General features: G+C 38.5%; 1 protein-coding gene across 10 annotated transcripts in view; it reads right to left on the reverse strand.

Moving 5' to 3' along the window:
• Positions 1-24,407, reverse strand: part of LOC122812189 (adhesion G protein-coupled receptor L1-like) — a 3,245,860-nt gene that overhangs the window by 397,987 nt on the left and 2,823,466 nt on the right. For all 10 annotated transcript variants that reach the window (XM_044084524.1, XM_044084517.1, XM_044084518.1 and 7 more), the window contains one exon: positions 770-808. In XM_044084524.1, coding sequence (XP_043940459.1) covers positions 770-808 — 39 coding nt within the window. The remainder of the gene's footprint in view (positions 1-769; positions 809-24,407) is intronic.

The following is a 24,407-nucleotide window of genomic DNA, read 5'->3' on the forward strand; positions in this document are numbered from 1 at the left end:
CGAATCACATTATATATACACTTGTAATATTTAACCAAGGGTATAGATGGAATTATAGTGAGGATGGGGCAAAGAGGATGGCTGCACTGGGAACAAGCTATTAAGGGGCACGATTTGCACTTTAGGAGAACTGCTAATCAGTCTCTGTAAGCAGTGTGTGCAATCATTTAAACAGCTGCATTTGCAGCCATGACTGTTTAAATGTCTTAAGGGTGTGCGAGATTGGCAGCAAGTAAGAGTTGCCAATCATCCTTACTTGCAAGTCTGCTAGCGTTATGATTCCTAATACTGCTTACAGACTTGCTAATCATGGATGTATCAGCAACTCTTACACACTGCTAATAGTGCTTTTGTCAGTGTGTATATGTTTACATGTGTGTGTGTTTAGCAAGGAGCTATTGTGCATTTCCTGCTCTCTGTCTAACAAAGAGCTAAAGATGAAGATCTATTTTTGGTCCTCAACTCAAAGCTCTGGAAACTCTGGAGATTTTTTTTTTTGTCAAGGAGGTGAGAAGAGGGTATCAGATAAAAACTTTGTTGAGGGCAAGAGCTGACCCAGCTACAGCTTTGACTACAGAAAAGGTAGCTAGCACTTTCTTAAATATATACTTATTGATGGAAAAATTTGATATGAAACTGCAAGTTATAGGGGAAAACAATATTCTGACATCCTGATAAAAAAAACTGTGGCAGAGGATTTAACAAATTACACTTATGAGCATTTCTGTAAAACAAATGCACAAAACCACTTATAATATGAGAACTTTACCTTGATATATTCCCGACAGGTCCTTTCTCGTTTCTGCATCTAAAATACAAAGAGAAAAAAACATTTAAAAAAGGTAAATAAAACACTTGAAAAAAATGGATACAGTGCTAGTTACTTTTTTATTTTGATTTTATATAACCATTCGATTATGCATTCAAAATATTACAGTCAGACAATGACTTTAGTAAATCATAAACAATGTAAGCTATAAGGCAGAAAATTAAACAATGAGTGGTAGTGTATTGCCCAAGTCAAAGGCATGCCTTGCTTTCAGTCTGGTTGTTTTGCAGCCTGCTCAACAGGGCACATACTGATTTCTTCACAGATATGTAACATAGTAAGGTAAGTAAATCATACAAAACCAAACATGCTAAATGTGCAGAAGCAAAACACATTAATAAAACTGTGGTGCAAGTCATGCTCATTATATTATTGTTTAACAAACACTTCCGGCAACTGGGTCACAGAAAACTCCCTTCTTAGCAAAATAATCCTTTCTTTAAGGGAAGAAAATTCATTCCAACTCTAATGGAGGAGGGGTCTGTGTCTTTTCCAGTTTCTTCTCTTAATATAACAGACTTCTGGAGTACCCAGGTGAGAAAAACTAATTTAGTAGAAAATAATATTTTCAGTGAATTGACCTACTGTCTGTTTAGCACGAGAACTTTCATATATTGTAAAAACAGAAGGGCGTTACACCACAGGTAATGAAATCAAGCTGAAACTTTTGACTGTAGCTTCAACAGTGCAGGATACACGATGTAAAAAACATACAGCACCAAACGGACTTCAAATTGTAATTTCAGCAGTGCTGGATACACGATGTTTAAAACATAACATCGCAAATGCAAAAAAAACAAATTGAAACTTTAAGTTAAAATTCCACAATGCTTGAATAAGTAAAGAGCATAAAAAAGAACCAGACAGACAAGCACTTTCAGGTAATCAAGCCTTTTTCAGATCCAATGAGTCAACAGGGTTCAGTGTTTAAAAAGTCAGTAACATCCAATGAGGCAGACTTCACGTAATAGCGAGTTCTCAACCAATCAAATAGGTCTATTGGTACACACCTCCATGTTGTTGCGGCGAACATTGTTCCTTGAGCTTAAAACTCTTTATTAATAACTAATAAAACTCTTGCATTCCTTTAATAAGAAATAACAACAAAAAAAAGACCAAATTAAGTAATATTTTCAAAAGGGACTATTAGAAAATATTTTCTATTTCCTTGCAATCAGTTCTCATTTGAGAGCGAAGTCCACATATCAGACAAAAGCATAAAATACTATAAATACTTAAAGAAAATAACAAAAGGAACACTAAAAACAAATACATTATTTACTACTTCCTTTCCAACAGTTCCATTCACATTGGAGACAAAATCAACATATCAGGCAAAAACCTGAAGTACTATAAATGCTGCAGAAAAGTCTGGCAGACGAACAAATATACTTTGTTGCTCTTCTGTTCTTAAGAAAGGGTTTTAAGGGAACACAGCTATTGAGACCAGGACAATCTGCCCTCAACCGCATTATCCACTTGGCATCTTCTCTTTCAGTTAAATTAACCAAATCTCCTTCTCTTAGGGTGAATTGTAAAAGAGAAATGACCATGAAACAAAGCTGTGTCCATCATGGTCACGTACATGGAGAAATAAGGAATTGGTTTCATGTCATACAGGAAGACCTACAACTTTCAGCAGAGGCTTGCAGTTCAGTTATTTGAAACATGCATTCAATGCAGAGACAGATTTTCCTCTGGAAACAAGCTATCCTCACACTGAGTGGAAAGTGGGTAGTGCACCCCTAAATCATACATAAATCTCTGAGGTCCAGGTTTACTAGGAATAAATGTAATTTTTGACTGTATAACTGTGTAATTAGAGAGATGAACTAATTTAAGTACATTTGCATGTAACAATACCTACCATAATTTCAGCAGATCTTCAAAGAATGGTAATTGTAACTATATTAAAATGCTTATGCTTGCCTTTTACATGACATGCCTCAATCCTTTTGCAGACTACTGCAGCTCTTGTTTGCATCTCATACAGGGGTTGTGATGTGAGAGTGGATGCTCTTGGTGGATCCTAACCAGAATAAGCTGTGAAATTAGACAAAGAATTGTAGAAAGTCCAGTAGATTTATTCAAGAAGTACTTGAAACCTTATTGTGTATTACCAGAGGTTTGTAAGACAGGATGACCTTAGCTGAAACACCAAGGATGTGAACTATAAAAGCTGTACTTTTAAAAGACTTTAAAAGGGACATGTAAGTAGTAGAGTTATGCTGGACAAGACTGCACTTATTTTCCACTTATATTTTCATTGGATGTGAACTCTAATTTTGCCTTGCATTGTAAATAAACAACAAATAAATTGACACGTATGTCTGTGTGTGTGTGTGTGTGTGTGTGTGTGTGTGTGTGTGTATATATATATATATATATATATATATATATATATTTTTTTTTTTTTTTGCACTACAGTGGGGAAAGGGTATATACCTTTCACTTACCTTACAGTACTGTGCACATTGCCACTACAAAACATCCACCACATTATTTTAGATACTTCCTATAAAAACGTACAGAGATGTATCAACATTTAGAAATGTTACACTACTACTTTCAATGCTACTATCAGTATTCTGACAGTAGGCACTTTAAGTTACCATAATGCTTTTTATCACAAGCAAGTGACAGGTGAAGGGAAATACACCACATCTATGGCTTAAAATTCAGTATTTTGAAATTCAGGATTGGATGCTTTCAGTACAATGAGATTCAGTCAAATGATTTTTCAGTATTTGGAAAATTAGGTATTGTGGTCTCAGTCAAATGAAATTCACTATTTTGAGATTCTTGAGATTCAGTCATTTGAAGTAGACCGATCCATATATATATGTATGTATATATATATATATGTATGTGTATATATATATATATATATATATATATATATGTATGTGTATATATATATATATATATATATATATATATATATATATATATATGTATATATATATATATATATATATATATATATATATATATATATATATATATATATATATATATATATATATATATATATATATATATATATATATATATATATATATATATATATATATATATATATATATATATATATATATATATATATATATATATATATATATACATATATATATATATATATATATATATACATATATATATATATATATATATATATATATATACACACACACACACACACACATATATATGTATATATATATATATATATATATAGTATATATATATATATATGTATGCTTTCATAAATATTAATATTATATAGAGTTGATTTTGAAAGGAGTTAATGAGCAGAATTGTATTCCTTAATTCCACAGTTTTGGAATGGATTGTGCATTATGTCTATCAAATTTTTTTGTTACTGATATTTATTTTTAATATTAGATTTTTCAAGTGATTCTGGCGCTTTCATTGTGGTATATGCTACACACAGACTTTAACAAAAAAAATAACATTACAGAGAACCAGAGCAGGCAATGACTTATAGGCTAGACAGAGGTCACTTGTAAGTAACCTTTAATAGTAGAACTGCAGTGGGGTTCTTGAAGACTTTCAGAATACTTTATGTTTTTCAGTCCAGTGATTTTTCAAGTAAGGAATCACAGTGCCTTCCAAGGCTGTGCAAGATGGCTTGTTTGAATGTTCCAAGCGGAGTTGTGGGTAAGCAGATCAGATCTTCGTGGAGAAGTCACTGTTGCTGTATATCATAACATCTGGGTATGCTTCTTACCTAACTTATTTTTACCAAACTAGCTTTTCAGTCAGAAGTACTCTGTTCATACTAAAAGCAGGAATGTTCACTCACCACAGGTGTAAGGATCCTTGCTGGTTTGCTAGACAATGATATACAGGGTGCACCACAAAGAAAGTCTTCAGTTCTTTGAACTTATATTTTTCAGTGGAATCGGTAGTGTAGTAATCTCTCAGCCTTAGAGAAAGAAACTATATTACCATAGGCTGAGAAGTAACTGTGCAGTAGTTTGATGAAAGGGTCAGTATCTTGGCAGGTTGCACACCTGCCTTTGAAGCAGGTGAGATCAGAAGGCTGTGGGTTCTCTACTCACTCCAGGGGATAAGTAGTGCAGCACAAAGGGGAAGTTACACTCCTGAGCAGCCAGCCTTGAATGGCGTGTTAAACTAAGGTCCTATCTCACAGAGACAGTGATAGCTCAGAAAGATGTAAAAGATCCCAAAATACTTATTGAGAAGATTAGAATTTTAATAAATAAAGTCACTCAGCTTTCCAGTACATATTCACATATCTATTCACAACCATTTGCAGCAGTTGTTTTCTAATTAACCATGTGATTTTGTTCAAACTGACATTTTCCAGTCCCACAGAAATATCTATAATCCAACAGTTTATTATAAAATAAAAGTGCACAATGCTCCAGATGTAATTTCAAGAATATAAAAATCAAAATTTCAACCAGGTACCAGCTTACTAATGTATGCTGTCCTAACTCTAAGCATGGTTATGGTCTACCACTAACTCTAACCCTACATATTACCTTAGGAAATACCCTTCCATAACACTACCACTGCACAAGACACTCAGAGACACCTCATACAGACCAGCAGACATGCACAAGACTATATATAACTCTGACCACTTGCACAAACTCTTTCAGTAGATCCAGACGTTTGGTTCATAGGTTGGTACTAGGCTATCAGCCCTAGGGCCTATACAAGCCTAGCCATAACAATTCCCTGGCTATTTCTTCCCACACTATTTACTTCCCTGCACCCCTGTCTAGCAGGGCGACTGACGTGATCCCCGGGGTGAATTTCCTTTCTCCCATCCAATCGTCAAGGTTCCTTTTGAAGAGGGCCAAAGAGGCACTCTGCTTGACATGTATGGGCAATCTATTCCAGAGTCTGGGGAGTCTCTGGGTCAGGAGCCTATCCCTCCAGCATGTTTTTTTTTATTGTGATGACAAAGTTTAGATCCCTGGAGTGTGTGACTATGAGGGATTGGGATTTCTTTAAGTGTAGCATGTCCAACAGCTCTGGGTTTGACATGGCCTTGTATGTTAAGCAGAGATTGCCTCTGTGTAGACGATATGCAACAGAGTATAGCTGGAGTTTTTTAAGGTGGTCAGCGTAGGGCATCTGCTTTAGGCCTGTGATTCTTTTAGTGAGGTATTTCTGCGGCCTTTCCAGTTGTTGCAGATATCTTGAGAGGTACATACCAAACGGGGCATTAAAAAAACAAGTCCACACCTACATTAGTCAGTAGCGCTCAAGTCGTTCTCCTTTTGACATCTCCAGCACTTGTCTAAAAGTGCTTTTAATAAGTTTACGAAAGACTTCAGTCTGCCAGTGAGCTGACTGTTCAACAGAATGAAATGTCTTCATATCAAACAGAAAAACGCCAGTAAAGTTTATAGAAAGTGGACTTATCGAACATTACAAGCCTTTATTTTTGTGAGAGATCGTGGAACAGAGAAGACAGGGGGAGTGGCCATTTCCCAACTGTAGGGCAGTCTTGGAGTTGGTATATGTGTGTGGCAGGGGTGTGAGAGATTCAGGTGGGCTTACCTCTGCAACTAACTATGTGTGCACTTATTTCAATGAATTGAATTTGAACGCATTGAGACTAATAAGCTGGGGTTCAATATCTCAACTTTTTATGTAGAAATATGCACCCCCCCCACATATATAGAGGAAAATAATTTCCTGAGGTCAAGAACAACTACATAACCTTCGATACTCATTCCTGTTTTTTATATCACTTTAACCCATTATAACACTTACCCAATATCTTTATTTGTCCCTTTGTCCAGATTTACCTAAACACATTTTTTCCAAACTTTCTTTCACTGTCTTAGCCAATAGTCACTGCCCATGAATGACAATGGTCTCCATTTTTCAGCCATTTATCACCTCCTTTCTTTTCCCAAAAAGTTATGTATCGATCTTAAAGTTTCTAGCTGCCTTCTCATCTTTCAAACCTCCATTCAATAAACATTTCCACTATTATTTTTCTCTCTCTCTCTCTCTCTCTTCTTAGTTTCTCATAGCATTTGTATTCTGACCAACTGATTTGTGAGTTGTTGTTGTCTTTCGGCTTTTCCCGGTTAGGGGTCGCCACAGCGGAACTCTGGTCCGCTAATGATTGGCATTTTCACGAACGCCGAGGTGCCAGCTCGACGTTCAACCTTCAACGAAGGCACGCCCATTTACACATGTCTTTCGAACGCCCACCCAACTGCGGGGAGGACATGCAGACTCCACACAGAAGGCACTCCCCGCACACAAGCCGAGAATCGAATGGGAGAACCTCTTGCTGTGAGGCAACAACGCTATCGCTGCACCACCGCGGATGATCCCAACTAAGTGCTACCCTTTATTACCTGTTTCTTCTCATTCTGTAGCTGGAAATTCATGAGAGATGAAAATCACATCCTTTCCCTTTGTTTAAATAAAAAAACGGTACCAAAGTCACCCAACATTAAATTAAAATGCCACAACCAGTTAAACAAACAAACAAAAAATAATAATACCCTTACCAAAATGCATTATTTCCCTATGTTAAAAGCATTAAGAAAACATATATAAATGTCATGAAATCCTAAATCAGTAACCTACTTACAATGAATTAGCTTTCCCTCACAAAAAAAAAAAAAAAAAACAACCAATTAATATCATATCATTCATGTCAGAGACAAACAAATATAAAAAAAATCATATATGAATATATTGAAGTCCTGAAGACAATAATTTACTTACAATACATTAGTTTCATTTTCAAAAAACAACCACATGATATCATATCATTAATGCCAGGTACAGTGCTAGCATTAAGAAGAATCTGCCAAAAGAGTTCCCTTTATTTCAACAAAAGCCCCTAGTCTCTACCCTTTTATTTATTTTTTTTATTTTTGCTGTTTCATTTAGTAGGCCACTTGTGTTTTGGTTTACTAATTCTGTAGCTGGAATTTCTTGGGAGATCTAATATGATGCTGATAGTATGTCATATGTCTTTTTTCTTACAGTAACCAACACATTTATTGTTTTAATTAATTTATTCTTTCTAACCAATAACACACATTTATATTCTTATTTGCCTGGTGGCCTGGATTCATATAATTGCTTTGCTATAAAACCTTCTCTATTTTCTATTTCATTGTCATTTGTCTAAAATTTCCTGCTCATTTTTTCTGTTCTTCACATTTAGTACATTAGTCATAAAGCAATACTCCTTTCATACCTAACATTTAAAAGTCATCCAGCACTACATCCAATTCTTATACAGACCTCTCCTCTGTAAATAACCCTCCCATAATCTTTTTAAACAGTACACGTTAGTGGTACCTATTAATACTGAAGTCTGGATTTTCAGTAATCCATTTCCTACCTTGATTTTCTTCCATTTCCTATTATCTGGACTAATGCCTTTTGATTCAAAAATACAGTTTGTACCGTTTTAACTAATTTACTTCTTCCACTCACTGTCATAAAGTCTATTTCATTAGCCAAATTGCTTCAATAATATGTCTTATTTTCTTCACCAATTATTTTTGTTGTTTATGATTTATATACTTGTGTTCTTCATCCTTCCTGACTTCCATTACAATTATAATAATTCTAAGCATCAACACAAAGACTCTTTATTTGTGTAAATATGATCTCAGATATTCTTTTTTTACCACTTCCCAATGACTTGAGGTCTCCACCTTCCCCATTGTTTCTTCTCTCTGCATGGACACCATATTACACTGGCTATGTCTGTTCTTTCTGTTGGTCTCACCCTTCTGGATGGGAATACCTCCTGGCTAGTATTGCCACCAGACCTTGAGAAATGACTGTACTTAACCACATTCCTTCACACTCTCGATGTTCAACAGGCAAATACGAAATATTTTTCTCTTCTTCCTCTTCCTCAACTCCAGTAGGAGAATAAACCATTAATTGCTGTCAGGCTCTCTGCATTACAGTTAGGATTTTATCCTTATATACCAATGAAGCTGGCTAATCTTTCAAATATTCAGAAAACTGACTTCTAGCTTTCACATCCACTTGTGCACATGGATTTATAACACCTAGATGTCCCAGCTTTCTCTGAACAATCCATATATATATCATGTTCTCCTTTGTTAAGCAGCGTTCTGGAATTTTAACCCAGCTATCTCTTGGCATCCACAGCAGGACTCCAGAACACTTCTCTAAGGAAAATTAAAAGCACTATGCATATATTTTTGTTTGCTTTGTTTTTCCATAGTCTTTCTTGCACTGAGTGAGAAAAAAAAACATGCCTTCTAGACACATTATATCACACTGCAGTTCAGTTATCTAATCTTTCATCATGTCTCTTTTTTGTTTAACTTTTAAGTTATTCACAGTTACAGACAACATTTTCCTGCAGCCTTTGCTTTAACCTATATGTTTCTTCCTTGTCTTTATTTTTCTAAACCTTTGTCCAACTGAGATATTACCCTTTTCAGTGTCCCTTCCTCTAATATCTTCCCCAGTATATGTAAATTCTGACCTTTGCAAATCTTAACACACATTGTCATTTATTTCAACACCTTCTTACAAATCTTGTATTTTGCTACTTATTTTTTTCGGTCCTCAGCTACACTGTCACAGAAAACAACTGTTTTGTTCTTCACAGTCTTGACATAATGTTGGAATTTTATGTCAGCTGTCTTAGTTTTACTCCTGGCAGTCTCAGTTATTTCATAATTTTGTTATATTGCATTCTGGCCAGAAATTCTCATCTGCCCCACATGCATCTTGGTAAGGGGTCTACGCTTAACGATCGAATGGGATGTTCAGTGAATGCCCTTTCATCGTACATAGACCAGTGAACGTTCCCTTTATCGAAAGGCCAAGTGATCGTAAAAAATTATATCAAATGATCAAAGTCGGCCAACATAAAGGGAACAGAACATAGTACCTACTTACCAGTAACAGAGGGTAAGAAAAACTGCCCTTTCCCCACTGTAGTGTGATCTCACAGCCCACCTCAAGAGGAGGATTCAGTGAACATCGGACACTCCTTTTGTGGGGGCTGTTCCCCCCCGCACCCCCGCTAATGGACTACAACTCAGGCATAACAAAAGAATGAAAACTGGCCATTTTAGAAAGAAAAAGAAGTAACAGGCACTGGGAATACTGTTCCCCTACCAGCTATGTAGTGTGAGTACTTTCTTCTACCTGTTATGTGACCTCAGGTCTGCATATACATGCATGTACCCTGTCTTGATACTATATCAGACTCTGGGGCTCACACTTTCCTATATTTGTCATCACCTTTATTTGTATCATTAGACTTAAAAAATTCATGGACTTTGAGCCTTGTTTTAATAACAGCATTCCTCACAATGTCTAATTAAATGTTCATTATTTTGACAAATACAGCATTTAACTGGTTATTTTTTATATCACATTTTCCACCCCATCTCCTTACAGCTGTATTTTAATGTAACATACTTTATTATTTTGAATAATTAATTTTACTGAAAACTCCTAGCCCCAGTCCAATTTATAGTTTTATCCATTATCATGTGACTATAATATAGTGAGACATACACATTCTCAAATTTTTTTTCTAACTTCCTATTTGCAGTGCTTAGTCATAAAAAATGCAAATGTCATTCTTCTGTTATTTATTAACACATCAAAGTAAAAAATAATTCCAATGTATCTGTTTTTATTTGATCTCAATAATTCCAAACATTTTCAACACACCTGTGTTCAAAAGCAATATCATAACTAGGTTCCTTGGTCATGTGTATTACAGGTTCACAGGTAATTACTAGGCCATTGATCTGTGAGTATCTAAGACTAGTCTTACATGCAGTTGGCAATGATTAGGCCTTATTTTTTCAGTACAACTATCCACTTGCCACCCCCATAGTGTCTTTTTTAGGCAAGGCTCAAAAGACAAACCCACCACCGTAAATAGCACAAGTAAGAAAAAACTGAGGATAATGCTACTCAATGCCAGAAGTCTAAACCTCAAAATGCACGCACTCGAGGCACTCCTCAGTATGGAGAAAATCGATATATGTGCAGTAACAGAAACCTGGTCTAAGACTCCAGAGAGCACCCCAGCACTACCAGGCTACAACTCATACCATACATTTCGGCCACAAAACCTGGACCGAAATACAAAATGTGGGGGCATATTCATATTCATCAAGGATACCCACACCTCCAGGTTAGTGGCACAGCATGATGCACCAGAGATCATCCATGTGCAAATAGCAATGGGCAAAACTGCAATTCAAATTGTGGCTTGCTACAGATCACCCACCATGTCCCAGGACCCCCATTCTGCATTTCTGGAAACACTAGGAAACAAAGGTCCTACCAAACAGCCTGATATAGGAGTGCATCATCATGGATCTCATTAACAGAGACATTGGGAACCTCCAAACACTGGACCCTACCCAATTCAGCTTTGGTAAGGGCAGATCGTGCCTCCTAAACCTGGTGGACTTCTTTGAGACAGTTACCAAGGCTATAGATGAGGGAAAGGTGGTCCACACAGCCTACCTAGACCTTGCAAAGGCCTTTGACACCATTCCCCATTCTGGTATTATAGACAAGCTCACATGCCTGAACATAAACTCCTACATCATAAAATGGGTTGCCAACTGGCTGATGGACAGAACCCACATAATAAGAGTTGCGGGAGCTAGGTCTGACTCTAAACCGGTTACAAGTGGCTTTCTCCAGGGCTCAGCCCTATGACCCCTCCTGTTCAACATATACTTCTCAGAGGTACAAGCAAGCACAGGAAGACTGCAGCTGGCCAAGTTCACAGACGACTGCAAACTAGGGGCTATAATTGACTCTCCGGCTGACACAAACATCCTCCAAACGGGTCTTACTGAGAAAGATACCTGGTGTCAAAACCATGGCCTCAAGCTAAACACCAAAAAGTATATAGTCATCCCCCTTGGAAAAAACAAAGTACCCACAAATTACCACATAGGTGGTAGCCTCCTAAATACGGAAGACAAAATAAGGGATCTGGGGACCCAAGTAGATAGTAATCTCTCCTTTGATAATCACATTGCCAAAGTGGTTAGAAAATCCTTCTATGTGGCCCACCTAATCACAAAAGGGTTTGCATCCAGATCAAAAGAGGTCATTGCATCCCTCTACACATCACTCATCAGACCCATCATAGAGGACAATGCCCCATTTGGGATGTACCTTACAAGACACCTGGAAAGACCACAGAAGTGCCTCACCAAGAGGATCACTGGCCTCAAACAGATGCCCTATGCAGCTCGACTGAAGAAATTCCAGCTGCACTCGGTTGCATACCGCCTACTCAGAAGTGATCTCTGCCTGACATACAAGACCATGTCCAACCCAGAATTGATGGACATGCTCCACCTAAAGAAAACCATATCCCCTTGAGCCACACGCTCTAGGCATCTAAACCTCACCACAACAATAAATAGGACGTGCTGGAGGGAAAGATTCCTATCCCAGAGACTTCCCATGCTCTGGAACAAGATTCCAATCTATATTAGGCAGAGCTCCTCACCAACACTCTTCAAGAGAAACCTTGACGAGTGGATGGGAAACAGGAAGTTTACCCCAGGGATCTCTTCAGTGGCTCTGCTGGACAGAGGCACAGAGAACTAATCTAAGGGGGCCACGAAAGCCAACACATACTGGCTAGGCTTATAAATGCCTTTGGGCAGATAGCCTAGTACCTACCTATGAACCAGTGATTCAGTGGATATCCTGGATCACCTGCAATGCAATGAGAACATATGGGTGTTAAGACATATCTGCACACTTTCTTTGTTATACACACAAATATACAGATAGATATAGATCTAGATATGAAGATATAAATATTTCTGCTTCCCACACAGTCTGCACATACCAAGTAGGTGGCCATGAGGAATGCTGTTATGCAGGAAGCTGTGATGTAGATGACTTGCATGTCAAATGTGGGAATTGGGATACATTGGTTATCAACGCCTGTGCATTGCAAACTACCTGACAGTTGATTGAATGATAGCTCTTCCTACTGACTTGTTGTTATGCACAGGTGTGATGTCAGGCCTTTACTGCCTCATGTGTAAAAGTCTACAAAACCTAGTACTTCAGGGGCAATATCAACAAAGCTTTGCATGGTGGTACTGTCTCCACTGGTGTGCTGGAGAATCATTTATGTTATCCACATGAAGAAGAAGAAATGTACGAGTATTCTGCAGGCTAATAACTGTGATATTTAAACCATGTCCCCTGTTTCCTACGAGAAAGATCTCCAGAGCAAGTATGGCAAGAGTTACACATATCTTTATGTCCTGGATTTCCATCATTACTCCTGATTCAGTTTGTCAGCAATACGTGCTAGCCAATGCCAGTATGATATGTTTCTTTATATGAAAATGGTTTGTCAGTTGCTGCTCAGTTAACTGATGCTATGTAGTGTTTTCAGTATCATTTTCATTTTTGCTACTGTCATAACATCTAACTACTATGTCTGCGGCAGTAGCACCTATAGTCATTAACTGCAGGTTCACAAATGATGCTGGTGTTTTAATTATTATTGCTTGTTCCACTTCCAACAGTTTCTGCATGCTGTTTGCTCTTACAGTGATGTGCAAATTGCTGTATGCCTAATGAGCCTTACGGTTATGAATCACAACCTGCTTTTGTATTTTATTATGCACTCATCAGACTGAGACTTTTCATTTCTGTGTCATTATACGTCATTTGCATACACCATTTCAAGTCCTGTTTTTGTCACTGCATCGTAACACTAGCTGGCACTAGGAAACTCATAAAGCAACAGCACACTGCGTAGTGTGCGGCCTTCATCTCAGCCACTATGTAATGCACACCTTCACTCTTTGCTATGTGAATGCATAAACACATTCTTTCCTTAGCCCACGATTATAAGCATATTTGAAAAATTACATTCATTATTCATTCTACAAAGATAAGCATTCAAGAGATAAATCTGAACTTACTCCATTTTGCTGTGTGTGCATAATGCTAATGTGTTCTTCATCTTGTCTTTTGCAAGAATTTTTTTCAGTGTTTTTCCTGCTTTTCTTACAGCTCTGTTGCATGTGAATGTTTCACTTTTCTTAATATGCTTCTTGTTTTATGCCACAGGCAATAGCCAGAGTCATTAATGCCAAGAAGAAAACTTTAATAGTAGAAACGTTCTACTCAGAATCTCATATTCCAGCCTGAACTGCAAAACTGCTTGTGATTCCATTACTTTGGTTCCTAAGCAGAAATGTACTATTAAAAGCACTATATTCTGGCCTCAAACATCTTTGTGATTCAATTATTTGGTTTCTAAGCAGTTGCTGCAGATGGGTTACCAGAAGTAATTGCTTTTCTTTAAAGATCTTCATTTCATTAAAATAAATGTACACAGTCATGAAAAGCACATAAACTACCTCTCTGTGGTCTAATTAATAAATAAATAATGTGGAAAATATTTATTTGTTAATCAGAACACTAAACTATCTATCAGATCTTTCTAAAGTGGAAACAGTGTTTCAGTGACTCAAGAAAGTTAATTAAATTATAGACCTACTGTAGAAAAATTCATATAAATTAGGACTTTCTGATTGATTGGTCTTACGAGGTATCCTATTCATTTGTTACCAAAAGCCTTATTGGAAAAAAAACAGAAAAGTAACAGAGCCAAAAGTGAAAGTCTCTGGAGTCCTTAAAACTAATATTCAGATATAGGAAAGTGTTTTAATATTAAAAAATGGGAAGCTCTACTAGACAGATGCATATAAATCACAATCCAAGACACTACAGAAGATGCCGTCTGAGCATTGATATAGGTAGAGAGTTCAAACAGGAGCATACTAGTGAATGGTACACCTGTTATAGAAGCTATATGGCAGAAACATATAGCTATGCTAATGAACGTTGTGAAAGTGAGAGATATGCCATGCCTTTGAAAGGAGAAATATGAAGGTGAGGTCAGTAGTGGCTGGGGGCCGTGAAAGCTCAGTTATAATTATTCATATGGTCACAATACAAATGACTTTTCTGTTGCTATTACCAGGAAGCAGTATTAGTGCTAAACAGGTATGTGTTGCTTGTAAAGGGTGAGATGTTCAGCTGCCTTTCCACATGTACTTGTATTTCGCTTGTAGCCAGTTCAGCAAGAAGAGAGTATTGCACAATGTATGAATTGTTAAAAGATTGGAGTTTGGAGAATTGGCATGGACTATAGATGGAAGATGGTGATGTCTGGAAAAGGGGGACATTTATGTAAAGAAAAGGCTGTACCAGAGCACTGAGGGGTAGTTATATTCAAATGAGGATAAAAAGTTCAGTCAATGATTTGTTTCTTTAAATAATGAGAGGCAAGGAAAAGGAACATTGCATTTGTCTGTAAAGTCTGCCCTTTTATTGCATTCAAAACTCTATGAGCTTTTATTTACCCTCTTGCCCTTGACCTGAGTAATGGGATAATGGAAACAGAGGAGGGTGCAGTGTGGGGAAAATGATTTTGAAGTTAACATTATGGAGACAGTGTCAGTGGCCTGACACAATGCAGAAAATGCCTGCCACTGACAAAAGATTAGGACTTTGTTTTAGCTATCAAGATTAGGTAATGGAGGCTGATTCGAGTAACCTGAATTCAAGAATTTGAAGAGAAAGGGGAATGCCTAATATAGACTGAGTTGTGCCACATTGTGTGGCTGTGTACAAGCGGGATATACAGGTAATAATTGGACTGCCATTCATGGCACCAGAAATCCTTGAAATGACAGCATTGAAAATGCCTGTTGTCATTGTTAACAGTACTTCATTAAAAATGTACACCACCTCCTGCATGTCTTAGTATAGTAAATGCAAGATCATGCAACACTGAGAGTAAGGAGAATCTACCTTATCCCCAAAGTTCTGTAATCTCACTGAAATTAATGCATGGTACTCAAGAAAGGACAAGAGTCAATTTGTCAAAATCTTTAGCTTCACTCAAATGTAGTATATTTACTGTGCAACCTTTCAGCAATGGTGTGCCATGTTTCCAAAGGGATCTGTTAAACTGGACTAAAACTTTTTACATTAACCCTATACTCACAGTAGTTTCTTAATTCTTTTTGAACTATTGAGTTATTTTTTTCTCAGTTAATAACATCAGTTGCCTTACATCAGGGTGTCTTGTTAAACTAGCCCATGAGAAGCTGCTAACATGACAGATGGCAACAACGTGAGTGGGCCTGTCATTCCCCCGCAATGCTGCAGATTAATGGCAAGCTAGACAACCAGATTTATTTTGTAGTAAAAGTCTTGCAAGAAACATTGTCTGTTTGGACTGAAGTCACTTTACAACAGCAAGATCTGGAAACCTGCAATGCAAAAATCAGCTTTACGGAATCCTCATTAACTCATTCACTCCAAAGGAGCTCGGAAAATTTGCACTGTAACTTCCAATGGGTGGAGCCTAAGCCTTTTCACAGAATCAAATTATGTCCTCACATTTCAAACAAATGTGCATATCTCTGGAACCATAGTTATAAAAGAAGTATAAACGGCGAACGCTTCAGCATAAACTATTTTTATAGTGGTAACATTCTTTAGGTTCTAGGTCTTAAACTGAATTGTCATAGTAAACACAGTAACTATTATGTTTGTACTATTTTGTAAACAATTTACAATGTCTCAGCAACCACTCAAGTTACACACATACTGTCAGCAGCATTTTATTCATATAGGTGAAAGCTTTCATATAATGCTAAGGAGTTCTGTCTGTGTTACATGTTTGTTGAGATAATTAGAAAAATGTGAAAATTATATCTATATAAATGAATATCATAACAGTTAATATTTCTTTACCTACACTAGACAGAGGTCAAATATTAATGCAGTTGAGTTGGCCATTGTGCAAGCTTTGAGATGAAATATTTTAAAACTTTGTACATAGCATGGTTTTGGAATTATTGATCCAAATACGAACAAGCAATATTTGACACCCAGAGACATTAGTAGGAGTTAAGTGCAGATGCACCTGGAGGTATCACTCAGATATAATGAGTTAAGTGCCCAGGGTTTCCAAATACAAGACTGTGTTTACAGACTTACTGGGCATAATAGAGAGCTTGCATAGATTCTGGAGAAGCTACAGGATATAGGGAATAGGCCCCACCAGAACAATACAAGGCTCATTAGACTGTCCAAATGAGTGGATCCTGGTAATTTGTAAAACTTCTTAGAGGAACATTTAACCAAAGCCTTGAACCTGGAAATGACAGATCATCTCAACAGAAGAATCCTACAGTGTGATCTGGTGTCCGTATCTTGACAAGGACCTTAACAGACCTAGTTTCTTTAAAATGTTGAACTATGCTAATAAACAGAAATACAAACTGTGTTGGAGAATCTTGTCTGTGATCTCTTGCCATGAATTAAGGAACATATTGGTAAACTTATGGAAACTACACAACCAGCAGTTTCCTTATTAACCCTTGGTGGGAGCTCTTTATGTTGAACCTTCACAGTCTGTGTACATGGGACAAAGCCCAGCTGTTAGGGAAATAGGACTCCCAGGTATGCCAGTGGAATGCTGAAATGGCCAAGGCTAAACAGATATGCATACACATCAGAGTCAGAGACAAGAAAGCCCTAAAGCAGTATAGGTTAACACATTATCAGTTCAGTCGGCTACTGCAGTGAATGCACAAATGCACATGAAAAGATAATACCACCAAGGCTGGGTTCTTGACAACTCATGAGGTAAGCCACTGGCATCCAGAATTAATCTCAGGTACACTAAGGGCAACCACTCATACTGGACAGGGCAGTTCTAAGAAAAATCTAACCATGGTCAGAGAGAAGAAATAGTGAATTTGTGAACTTTGACATGACCTTTTGTGCTGAAACCCAAATAACCAAATGAAACTTAATGAGTCAGGACAATAATTTTTTGAAGGGTGTAGACCTACCACTGCTCCTAGAGGAACAAGAAGTCAGGTTGGCCAAGCCTATGACTGACAGCCAAATCCAGGATGTTCTATGTAAAACCTCCAATTTCTTGAATGCAGAGCTCTACAAAAAACCCTACCTTCTATAGAGATAGGCTGCTTAATTATACATCAGTCCTCTCTATTATGACAGGTCTACTTAAGCCAAGAAAAGATGGTACCAACTGCAAAATTAGAAGCCAGTATGTTAACTGAATATTGACATTATGCTTTATGCAATAATTCTAGGTGGTTGCATCAAAGGACATGTGTCCTCACAAATTCTTCAAACTTGGGCTGGGATCTTATACTCACCCTGATAACACACACAGGGGTTATGTGGTGCTCACTCTAACCACTGCCACCTGATTTTAAGTTAAGAATGCTTTTGGCATCATCAAGTTAGTAGTACAAGTAGCAAGCCTAAAGTATATTGGGTTTCCAACTTATTTTGTTCAGTCACAACAGGTTCTATGTGTAAATCCCATTTATCTCACATTTAAGCTCTACAGAGGCACCAGACAGGGGATATTCACTCTCTCCTGCCAGCTCTTTTCTTCAGTGAACTCCCTGAATAGGGTCTTAAATATGTAAGAAATTCTTAAAAAGGTTGGTCACTGCACAACATTCAAATTAATGCCGCTTTCTTCACCAGTGTCTGTGTGATGCTTACCCAGGAACAAGGCAGCTCCCTCTGCCAGAAAGTATGCCTGTAATACTTCACCAAGATATTAGATTTAAGGCCTCGCATGTCTAAGACTGAAGTGTTTTCTGTGAATCCAGCAGCTCGGGCTTCTGAGCTTTTCAGATGGCTAGTAAATCCCCCAGCTATTTAAAGATTTACCTACATACTATCATTGCAGCAAAGGTTGACATCAGTCTGTAGAATATCAGGGCTAAGCTTTTCATCAGGGGGCACCACAGCTATGCTAGAAAACCCTACCAAGATATTAAGGGATTTTCCTACAAAATACAATCACAATGACAGAGGAAATTAACTTGAGCACCATCTGGGCTAAACTGGTGCACAACTGGATAAAGTTACACCTCTTTCTGCTTGGCAGGATAGCTGCCATCAAAATGCTTGCTGCCCTGCTCCTGCTTTACACTTTCAGACATGGTCCTGTCCCATCTAAAAGTGAAAAGCTTGTAAAGATTTTCAAAATTATGTCACAATTTATCTAGTACGGTAGGTGGAAATAAGTGAAAAGGCATGTAGCATTCTGCCCCACATCTCACCTAGATTTGGCTTCTGGATTGCAAACTACATCTGTGCAGCTGCTTTATAATAGCACAGATGCTCTCAAGCAGTATACGGTATATGGGCAAACCTAAAGTCCAGAATCCTGAATGCTAATTCTCTTCAGGCTGCAGCCTAGTTCCCTAAAAGCCTGCCCAAATATTTAAAATATGGCTATCCCATTCAAGTTACCTTCAATAATCTGTTAAAATAATAAATTTTCTCACCTTTAATTATGTGGGTTCATAGGTTCATAGGTTGGTACTAGGCTATCAGCCCTAGGGCCTATACAAGCCTAGCCATAACAATTCCCTGGCTATTTCTTCCCACATTATTTACTTTCCTGGACCCCTGTCTAGCAGGGCGACTGACGTGATCCCTGGGGTGAATTTCCTTTCTCCCATCCAATCGTCAAGGTTCCTCTTGAAGAGGTCCAAAGAGGCACTCTGCTTGACATGTATGGGCAATCTATTCCAGAGTCTGGGGAGTCTCTGGGTCAGGAACCTATCCCTCCAGCATGTTTTGTTTATTGTGATGACAAGGTTTAGATCCCTGGAGCGTGTAGCTCTGAAGGATTGGGATTTCTTTAAGTGTAGCATGTCCAACAGCTCTGGGTTTGACATGGCCTTGTATGTTAAGCAGAGATCGCCTCTGAGTAGACGATATGCGACAGAGTATAGCTGGAGTTTTTTAAGGCAGCCAGCGTAGGGCATCTGCTTTAGGCCTGTGATTCTTTTAGTGAGGTATTTCTGAGGCCTTTCCTGTTGTTGCAGATGTCTTGAGAGGTACATACCAAATGGGGCGTTGTATTCTATAATGGGTCTAATGAGGGATGAGTACAGTGTGACAATGACCTCCTTTTTTCTGGATGAAAAGCCCTTCGTGATGAGGTGTGCCACATAGAAGGATTTCCTAATTGTTGTGGCGATGTGGTTATCGAAGGTGAGACCACTGTCTACCTGTGTCCCTAAGTCTCTTATCACACTTTCTGTGTTTAGTGTACTGCCACCTATATGGTAATTCATGGATACATGTTTTTTCCCAAAGGGGATAACAATATATTTCTTGGCATTGAGCTTGAGCCCATGGCTCTGGCCCCAAGCATCTGTTTCTGTAAGGCCCTTTTGTAGAGTATCCACATCATTTGGGGATTCAATAATGGCTCCCAGTTTGCAGTCATCTGCAAACTGTGTTAGCCAGAGTCCCTTAATGTTGACCTGTACTTCAGAGAAGTAGATGCCAAACAAGAGTGGCCCCAGGACCGAACCCTGAGGTACTCCTCTTGTCACTTGTCTGGAGCTGGATTTGGAGTCGGCTACTTTTACAGTGTGGGTTCTATCAGTAAGCCATTTAGCAACCCATTGGGTGACATAGGGATTAATGCCCATCTTAGTAAGTTTATCTATGATTACAGAGTGGGGGATGGTGTCAAAGGCCTTGGCAAGGTCTAGATAGGCTGTGTGGACCACCTTACCCTTGTCCATGGCTCTGGAGACGGATTCAAAGAAGTCAATCAGGTTCAGGAGACAAGATCGGCACTTCACAAACCCAAACTGGGTGGGGTCCAGTGTTTGAAGGTTGCCAATGTCTTTGTTTATAAGTTCCATGATAATACGCTCCATGGCTTTGCAGATAAGGCTTGTCAGACTGATGGGATGGTAGTTTCCGGGATCCAAGGTGGATCCCCCCTTGTGGATTGGGATAACTGTAGCTCTGCACCACTCAGTGGGCACGAAACCTGAGGTGAGGCTATGATTAAACATGACACTTAGGTGAGGTGCCAGTTCATATTGTAGTTCATGTAGTACACAGCCCGGGATGTCATCTGGTCCCATGGATGCTGTATTCTTGGCTTTAGAGAGTGCATTTTGTACCTGTGTGGCCGTTATTACTGGAATTTGGCAATCTTCCGGTATTGAGATTGGCCATTTAGGGGGTGAGAGGGGGGTGAAGCTGGCACTGAATCGATCTGCCAGGATATTGGCAATATCCTTCAGATCAGTATATTTAATGCCATTCTGTTTTAGCTCAGAGCAGATCTGAGCATTGCCATTTAGATTCTTGACATAGTTATAGAATGCTTTGTGGTTGTCTTTGGAATCTTTGGCAATTTTATTTTCGTAACTAGCTTTGGAGGATTTTATGAGGCATCTCAGTTTCTTACTGAGGCTAGTAAGGGAGTTTTTTGCATCCTGGGATTTTCCTCTTTTCTGCAAAAGTTTCTTCCTTTTGTTGTAAAGTTTGTTTATGGCAGGGGACCACCAGATTGGCTTCCTTTTTTGGATGAGAGCATTTTGGTTCTATTTGGGATGGCACGATTCATGCATGAGTGGATGTGCTCGTACAGTGCCTTAGTGTAGGATTCAGCAGTTGAACTTTCAGTTCCCATCTGCATGGGTGTCATGAAGTTTGTCACTTCTGACTTGAGTAGCATGAAGTTGGCTTTGGAGAAGTTTTTTATGGTGGTTTCTTTACTGGGGGGTGGGGGTGGGATGTGGATGTTAAGGGTGATTAGCTTATGGTCAGACCTGACTAACAAGGGGGTGACCATAGGTATGGAGCATTGATTTCCCATGTTGGTAATGACCAGGTCTAGGATATTGGAGCCCCTGGTGGGACTATGAATTAGCTGATCCAGGGCGTTGGAATTTATGAATTCCAAGAACTGTTGCGCAAAGGTGTTGGGACATGAGTAGTTTTCCCAGTTAATGGCAGGGTAGTTAAAATCACCCAGTATTAGGGTGTTTGGTTCTATCTTAATATTTTCCAGTATGTTTAGAAAGGTGTAGTGAGAATCTTGGGGTATGGTGGGGGATCTGTAGCAAGCTACAATTTGGATTGCAGTCTTACCTAGTGTTAGTTGCACTTGGAGAATTTCAGACACATTGTGTTGGCCAACTAGCCTGGTGGTGTGAATATCCTTGGTAAATATTGACACTCCTCCACCTTTAGTGTTCCGGTCCTGGTTTGGTGGCCGAAAAGTGTGGTAAGAGTTGTAGCCTGGTATTGCAGGGGTGCTCTCTGGAGCCTTGAACCAGGTCTCAGTTTCTGCACAGATATCGATGTTCTCCATTTTTAGGAGTGCCTCGAGAGAGTGCATTTTGAGGTTTAGACTTCTAGCATTGAGTAGCATTACCTTCAGATTTTGCATGCTTGTACCTGTTATGGTGGTGGTTTTGTCCTTTGAAGTTTGCCTAAAAAAGGCACTATAGGGGTGGCAAGAGCCTTAGCCAGTAACCTGAATCCCAGGGGCGACAGGTGCAGACCATCTCTGGCAAAGCATCGTGGTCTGTCAATCATGTCATCCCAGGCAGACAGATACTGGATCCCCTTTGAATGACACCATAAGCTTAGCCAATTGTTGAAGTCAATCATTTTATCCTTATATTGTGGTATCATTCTGGGCAAAAGCAGGATACTACTCAGGGCTAGGGTCATACCTGCCTGGGCCACATGATCCGAGAGCTCTTCCATGTCTCTTTTCATGTAGTCCAGGGAGGTACGTCTCAAGTCATTCACTCCAACATGGACAATGACAGAGTCATATTTGTACTTGTTGTGGAGTGACTTGAGTGCATGTGTTATGTGGCGGATCCTGGCACCCGACAGGCAGCTGACTGTAATTTTCTCCTTATTCAACCTGGTGAGAGGGACATCAGTGTGCCGGACTATAGAGTCACCTATGACTAAAGTGTTAGGTACATTGTCTTGCCTTAGGGGCTGTTGCTGGGTGGCACACTGGTGTTGTGAACTATGTGACACATGGGGTTCCACAATGCCCATTTGGGACTCTCCTGATATGCCAACAGAAAGGTCCCTCATCAGAGATAGATCATGACTAGACAAGAGTATATTCTGGGTTGATGATATATTGCAGGAGGTTGGTGGTAGTGTCAAAGACTTTACTGCCATTAAGAAAATTCAAGAAAAATGGGAGGCTTTTAAGCCATGTCTCTGGCAGTAATTAACAGTGAGAAGAACCCAGGGTTGTCTTATTTCCATTTGGGGCTGTCACTGATCATTCTCGGCTGTGAACACCACTTCATATGTTGAAATGGCATGGCTATATAAGACTTTATAATAACTTGGTTAAAAAGAAACAGAAGTTTAACTCATCCACATTATCTACTGTAGATCTGGGGGGGTCCATATAACACAGTTACAAATCAACTGTTTAAATTGTTAGTGATACTTAGATTTAATAATTATGCATATGAGAAGACTATTTTTTTGTTTGATGGTTATTGCTGCTCTGCTAAAAGTATTCAGATAAATTTAGAAAGGATTGTACCTACACAGATTGTAGTAGCATGAATACTGAGGTTATGCATATATTCTACGACTGTGATGCAGTTCACGGTTTGCGGCTGTGGGTTAATTAATTAATTTGTAAATGGTCTAATCTGGCAGGCTGTTGCTCAACATTTGTATTTTTCTCAGAAAAAACAATCTTCCTTAAGAGGGACTGGAACATCTTTCTGACTATGGGTATCATAGTTAACACCAATGGTATATGTCTACAAAGTATTGAAATGGAAGGCCGCAGAAGATATTTCCATGCCAGGACTTCATATCCAAATTTTATAGCCCCAACACAAAAGGTGAATAAAACACAGACTCATTCAATTTTTGGGGTGAGGAGAGCTTAGCCAACTAGGAATTCAATGGGACTTGTTTTGAGACTGGTACTGGAACTGGACACTTTAATCAGGTTTTAGATGGAGTGTATTTATCTGTGCTACAATTATGCTATTATTTGGTTAAATATATTTTAAGACTGATCTTTTTGATTGATTGTATTTGCTATTTTATGTTAGTAAATCTCCTTGCATTTGCTATTTTATGTTAGTAAATCTCCTTGCTGCAAAAAAAGATAAATAAGTATGTCTTTCAGTAGCAATGAAGGTGTGTTGGGAGGTTTAGAGTTCAGTTCCACTGGTAAACAGTGGCCATGCAATAATTCAATAATTTGGTTTAAGCTGGTGTGAGGGCAGAGGTTAAGGTCAAGATCACTTGTGCGTAATCAGAGAATGATGCATTTTTATAGTAACAATGGAGTTAAATTAAGGAAGGAAGATAGAAAGGATAAATGAGTTATGGTTAAGGATTAGAGATAGTACCTCTAGGAGTGGACTCCCTTCAAGAAGATGAAAAACAATCCACGAAGAGCAAACTGGATGAGTCAAAGTCATCACAGATCATATACACTGAAACTGTGGGTGGCACCAACAAAATCACTTTTGGTTGGTGGTAAACCCTATGAAATTAAAGACACTTGATGATCACTCAAACACAGGAAATAGAGAAACAACCTGGAAGAATAAAATATCTACTTACACAACTCCAATCTCACAGACTGTTGAATTTGGGGGTTTAGTATCTGTGG

Source organism: Protopterus annectens, chromosome 9.part0, assembly GCF_019279795.1.
Source record: "Protopterus annectens isolate FY-2018-M chromosome 9.part0, PAN1.0, whole genome shotgun sequence".
In the NCBI taxonomy this organism is placed as follows: Eukaryota; Metazoa; Chordata; order Ceratodontiformes; family Protopteridae; genus Protopterus; species Protopterus annectens.